The sequence below is a fragment of the Eublepharis macularius genome, chromosome 9 (assembly GCF_028583425.1).
Source record: "Eublepharis macularius isolate TG4126 chromosome 9, MPM_Emac_v1.0, whole genome shotgun sequence".
Classification (NCBI taxonomy): Eukaryota; Metazoa; Chordata; class Lepidosauria; order Squamata; family Eublepharidae; genus Eublepharis; species Eublepharis macularius.
The window spans coordinates 20,240,969-20,246,968 of record NC_072798.1 but is presented as its reverse complement, the minus strand read 5'-3'; the positions used below and the strand labels follow the sequence as shown (position 1 = coordinate 20,246,968).

The following is a 6,000-nucleotide window of genomic DNA, read 5'->3' as shown; positions in this document are numbered from 1 at the left end:
GGCGGGGCGAAGCTGTTGTTATGATAAATAGCGGCTCCGCCCACGCCTCGTGCGCCGAGCTCTTTCTCCGCACGCGCTCCGTTTCCACGCCTCCTCCCCTCCCAAGCCTATTAACGGCTCCCAAGAGGATCGTTCCCCCTCACCTCCTTCAGTTCTCCAGGCTCCGCCCCCTCTCCCTTTTCACTCAACCGCGAAGGGCTCCCGCAGAGGCCCCGCCCTCGGACCCGGCTCGACGGCAGACCTCCCCTCAGAGGAGCGAAGCCGCCCGCTGCCCCGCCCACGCCCCGCCCTCCTTTTCGGACTCCGCCTCTCCCCCGTGCGCGCCCGGCTGGCTCTCCCAGCGCCCCTCCCCCCGCCCATCTGTTTCTCCGGCCGGTCGCAGCGCGCGCGGGGCTTCGACATTGTATGGACAGCGGCGGAGAGGACGAGGCGAGGCGGCGGAGGATGGGTGGCCGGCCGCAGCTGCGCCGCCCCCGCCGGCCCTAGAGACCCCGGCGGCGGAGGAGGCTGAGGGGGCAGCCCCATGCGGAGGAGCCGGCGCGGAGGGGGCGGCCGCGGCTGCTGAGAGAAAAGAGGGGCGGGAAGGGGCTCTCGGTTGTCTGAGGGAGCGATGTGCCCGGAGGAGGACGGAGGCTGCGGCGGCGGGGGAGATGGAGGCACGTTGGCGGCGGCGGCGGCAGCTCCGTCCGCTGAGGGAACGGCGGCGGCTTCCTCGACGGTCCTCCTGAGCGAGTTGCGCTCGTGGTGGGAAGTGCCGGCCATCGCTCACTTCTGCTCGCTCTTCAGGACCGCCTTCCGCCTGCCCGACTTCGAGATCGAGGTGAGGCGGGATGGGGGGAGCGGGGCGCCTCACGACCACCCACTCTCCGGGGAGACCGGCGGATAAAGAAGCGGCACCCGGAGCGGCTCCGCCTCCCGCCCGGAGGGGACGCGGGACAATAACTCGCCTCAGGAGGGTCTGCTCGCTGCTTCCCTGCCGTGCCCTCGATCCCCAGGAGGGCAGAGGAGCGACCGCCACTCATCCTATGAACTCCCTCTCCGGGGAGAGGGCGGGGTGGCTTCGGTCCTGCGCCTTCGCTATCGGTCCTTCTTCTCCAGAAGGGGGACCTCGCCGAGTGTTTCCGCTCTTCTCTCCCGGGATGGGCGCATGCAAGAAGCAATGCAATCCCGGGGAGAGTTACTCCAGTCTAAACCCATCGATTTCAGTGGGTTTAGACTCGAGTAACTATTCTTGGGATTGCACTGTTGAAATCCGTGGATTTAAACTGGAGTAACTCTTTTTGGGATTGCACTATTGAAATCAGCGAGTTTAGAGTGGAGCAACTCTTTTGGGGATTGCACGGTTGAAATGAAATCAGTGAGTTTATACTGGAATAACTTGGGGTTGTACTGAAAGTCTTTCCTCCGAAGGGCTGCCAACTCTGGATTTGGAAATTTCTGGAGATTTGGGGAGGGCAGGAGGGAACCTCTGCAGGGTATAATGCCATAGAGTCCACCCTCCAAACCTGCCATTTCCTCCTGTGGAACTGATCCCTAGCCTGGCAAGTGATTCTGGGAGATCTCCGGCCACCACCTGGAGTTTGATGGGTAGCCTTATTGGTCTGTAATAGAAGAACAAGATTCGGGTCCAGTAGCACCTTAGAGCAAACAACCTGGAGTCTGGCAACCCTAATACCTCCATTTTATCACACAAATAAAATCGTATCCTTTTTCTGCCCCCCCCCTACACTTGCTAATTTTTCTCCCAAATGTTTTTAAAGGATCTTTGGATTTCTGTTGAGGAGAGGGCAGTTTGAACTGTAGAGAGCAAACAATCCTTTCAAAAGAATAACCCTTGTTTAGCTCTGGTGCAATACAATAAAACAGAAATAAAGGGCCGCTTTTAGTTTCTTCAGAGCTTTTCTCATTTCTTCAGAGCAGAATAAAACAATCTGTGTTTTTAAAAAAGATTACTTTTGAGCATAATTCCACAGGGGTAGCTGTGTTTGTGTGTTCCAGCGAAATCAAAATATGGAGCTTTGATTCCTTGTTTATTTTGGTACAATAAGACTCCTGGTTACTGTTGTATAGATGGAGCATACTGGCCTTTGCAGGACACCTGAAGTGGGGGTGTGGGGTGTGTGATGTTGTTTGGGGAAATAGTGCAAACCTAAAGGAGGGTTTGTAGATGGTTGGGCAATTAGTCTTGACTAGTTGTGCCATGCTTGTTTAAGTGTGGGTACATTAAGGGTAAATCATCCCTCGCATTGGGAACAGAAATGAGACCTTAAAGTTTCCCAGTCTGCCAGCAAATTTGAGGAGTGTGTGTGCTGATTATAAAAGCCGCCAGTTTTTCTGCTCTTCCCACTTTTCAGGGCTCCTGGCTAGGCACAGAAGGGAGGCTTTAGTCTTCTGTAGGGGATAAGGAGCTAGCCCACTCTGCCTGCCTTGAACAATCATTATCTCCTTAACCCCCCCCCCCCCACACACACACACTTTCTGGTGGCCCTGGACTCCCTGATGGCATGCAAGAGCTTGTTGTTATGCCACCATTATTCTTGTGTGAAAAGGATGGACAGGAGGGGGGAAGTTCAGCTTCTGTTTGCCTTAGGTGGAGGTGCCTACACATTGCTCCAGGGCTTTGTGACAATTGAGCTTGTATGTGTGTGTGCACACACATACACGCGCCTGATTTCAGCTTCTCCTTCTTCTGAAGTAGTTATTTTCAGGAGTTCTTTTCACTAGACTCTATCATATTTAAAATACAATCAAACTAAGTTATGAAATCTGCTTAGTTCCCAGTGCTCAGTTTCAGAAAACTGATTAATCAAATGCCAGCATCTAATTTGCAGGTAGAAGAAAAGATACCTGCTGCTGAAAGTTGTTACAGTTAGAAAGCCACACTTGTCTCAGTTCTTACACTTGTTAGTGGACTTTTTTCACATGACATCGTATCTATGCATTATTACAATTTTAGGACTGTAACGGGTTTTTTTGCAAATTGTGGATTATTTGCTTATTCCATTGCTGGTGTTCAGAAACATAATATGATTTACTTTGCTGATGTTCTTGATCTTCGTGATCTTGAGGGTTTGACTTTCTTCCTTTTTGTGGTATGTTACAGAATTTGAGAAGTACTGATTGTAATGGGATCAGATGGAGAAACTTGGAGCAGGGTGGGGGGTACAGTACCCAAAGAAGACCTCCCAGAATCTCTGGTTCATGCTCCAAGATCCTAAGCAGCTTAGATCAATGTGATTAAAGCTGAAGTTTGCCATCTGTTTATAGCAGATGTAACCACCATGGTATCTTTGAGGCTCTTTAAAACTTTTAATGTATATGAAAAGTTGCTCTTGTCAAATACCAGAGATTGCTTTCCTGAGTCTTCAGGGAGACACATGAATAGAATAATGGTGGTTGGAGTGTGGTGTGTAAGAGCAGGGAGAACAGCTGGTGTTCAAGTACTACTGAGAGGTAGAATTTGGAAGACAAATGAAAAGGAAGTGTACAGACATGTGAAGATCTTTAGGCGCTCAGATGAAATCAGGATCTCTGTGATTAATTGCTACTTTAACATTGTGAGCTGTCATATCATCGGGAATACTGAGGCTTTACTGTCCATCTCATTATAAAATATGTATGTCTTGGATAGCACTTTGGAATATAAAGAACATGCTTCTTTCCCTAAAGGCCACTCAAAATGGTGACAGTGCTGGAAGGAGTTTGGCCTTCTGTGACCTACTGGTAACATCCTTGACTGAAGACATGAGGAAAACATTCTGGAAGCTAGCTAGACAAAAATGAGTATAGGTTACGCTGCTTCCCAAAAGAATAATCTGTTCAGCTTTTTCCTTTCAAAATGTCACTTGCCTTCAGGTTCTTCACTGCTGAATCTTGTTGGGCACTGGGTATTTATAAAGCAAGGCAATGTTTTCCTGCAACTTAATGGTGAAAGCATGCCTGTTTTCATGGCTCCCTGCTGAAATGTTGAGAAATGTTCCTGTTTGGTTAGTGCTCCCCATTAAGTGGTATGTTATGTTAATGATCTAGTTTCCAAAGATGGTTTAGGGAGTAAAATAAAACCTTTAGTGAAACTGAATTGCCACAGCCAACCTTTTTCTCTTCCTTACAAAGAAGACTGGCTAATTTTGTAAACAGTATAATTCATCTTCCTGATTTTGGGTTGGTGGATCCTGTCTAAATTCTGTGCACTGAAACATAATTTCCTTAACTCTTCCTTCTTGCTACAGCCTGAATTGTGCTGCTGGGGTACAGGAATCCCCAGAAACAGCATAAAGGGGATTTGAAGGGCTGCTGCAGTAGTGGGGGAATTGGCTCCCCTTTTGTATGTGTGGATTTTTTCCATAGGATCAAACACTTTATCCTTTTTAAGGTATAGGGGTATTTGTGGACTATAATCTGATACAGTAAGGTGCATTCTTAAACACAATTCTAAGAGCATAAGTATGACTGGGATGGATTGTGACTCTGCTGCATGTTCAAAATGCAGGTGCTGGAGGCAGAATGAAGACATCAAGGATCATTTTCCCTGTCTTTTTATTTTTCTAGCAAAGCTTGCTCTAGAACAGAAGTTCTGAAACTCTGGGTCAGGACTCTTTCCCGGTTGACTTGCAAGGTCAAGAAGGTGGATGAGAAACAGCTAGGGAAAGAGGCTGTGGGAGATTCGATGGCATATCTGTATTTGCCTTTGTATAATGTGCAAAAAATGACCATGAAATAGAGATGTACCTGAAAAAAATTAGGGTTTCCTGCTTCAAGTTTACCTGAAGCGGGAAAGGGCTCCAGAATTACCCGAAACTCAAAGCGGCAAGCTGCTTTGGATTCAGGTATTCCAATCGCTTTGGTATGCTCTGTAAAGATTTGGAACGTACAGAAGTAAGGGGGAGAAGCGTTGTCGCAGCCCCCCATACTTAGCCCCCACCCCATTTACCAGGCTGGGAGGCAGCTGGGACGACCAGCTGGGCAGCACGACGGCCAGCTGGGAGGCAGAAAGGCAGGGAGCTGCCGCCTCTGCTGCCGCCAGTGGGGACGCGGAAAGGCATGGAGCCATCACCTCTGCCACCACAGTGGCCAGTGGGGAGGCGAGGAAGGCCCAGGTAAGTGGGGTGGTGAGCTGCTGGCCAGCAGGAAGGTGAGAAGGACCTTTAAACTTCAGCAGGCCTGCAGCGGGAGATTTCCCCGCAGACCAGCTGAAGCCTGGGAAGGGCACCAAAGCATCCTGAAGCAACCCAAATTGGCTTGGGAAACTTTGATTTAGGATGCTGGCCCTGGTTTGGAAATCCTGAATCTTTACAGATGGAGTCCGATTATCGCACACCCCTAAATGCAGCCTGTTGCTCTGTAATGCTATTGATTTATTTTGCATATTTAATATTTCTAAGACATGTTCAGATATGAGATTCCTGTATTTTTGCAGTTTCATGTTTAGTTGTAGTTATTACATATATTACACTGCTAATACTGTGTGTAATCCGCCTTGAGTCTCAGTGAGAAAGGACATACATACATACATAAAATAATAGCTCAATACAAAAAGAGATCTTTGCTAGAAGTGGGCTCGGAAGAGCCAAAATGGTGTAGTGGTAACAGTGTTGGATTAGTATCAGGGGTACCCTGGTTTGAATCCTCACTCTCCCATGGAACCTTGCTATGGTGGCCTTGGACCAGTCTCTTTCCCCAAGCCTCACCTCTCTTGCATGGTTGTTGTGAGGGCTTTGCTCCTCATTGGTGAGAAAAGTGGGGTAGAAATGAAGTATATAAATCCTGTATTGCAGTACCAATTGTAGCAGCTGTAAGAGTTAAGACAATATCTGAGTCACCAATCCTTTTAAATATCCCGAGGTTCCTGCATTTTATGTTGCCATGGGGGGTGATAGTTGTGGAGTTTCTTTGAAAGTACTCCCCCCCCCAAATATTTCACTTAAAAGTAGGCCCCCAAAAGTTAGTTAGTTAGAAGTGGGTTGCATTTCAAAAAGTTTGCAGACCACTGCTTTGGTTAAG

General features: G+C 48.5%; 1 protein-coding gene across 1 annotated transcript in view; it reads left to right on the top strand.

The window, feature by feature from the left end:
- The first annotated feature begins 610 nt into the window (after nt 1-610).
- The window catches only part of LOC129335811 (chromatin remodeling regulator CECR2), a 105,225-nt gene continuing 99,835 nt past the window's right edge, over nt 611-6,000 (top strand). Inside the window, exon 1 of the mRNA XM_054988610.1 lies at nt 611-820. Coding sequence (XP_054844585.1) covers nt 611-820 — 210 coding nt within the window. The remainder of the gene's footprint in view (nt 821-6,000) is intronic.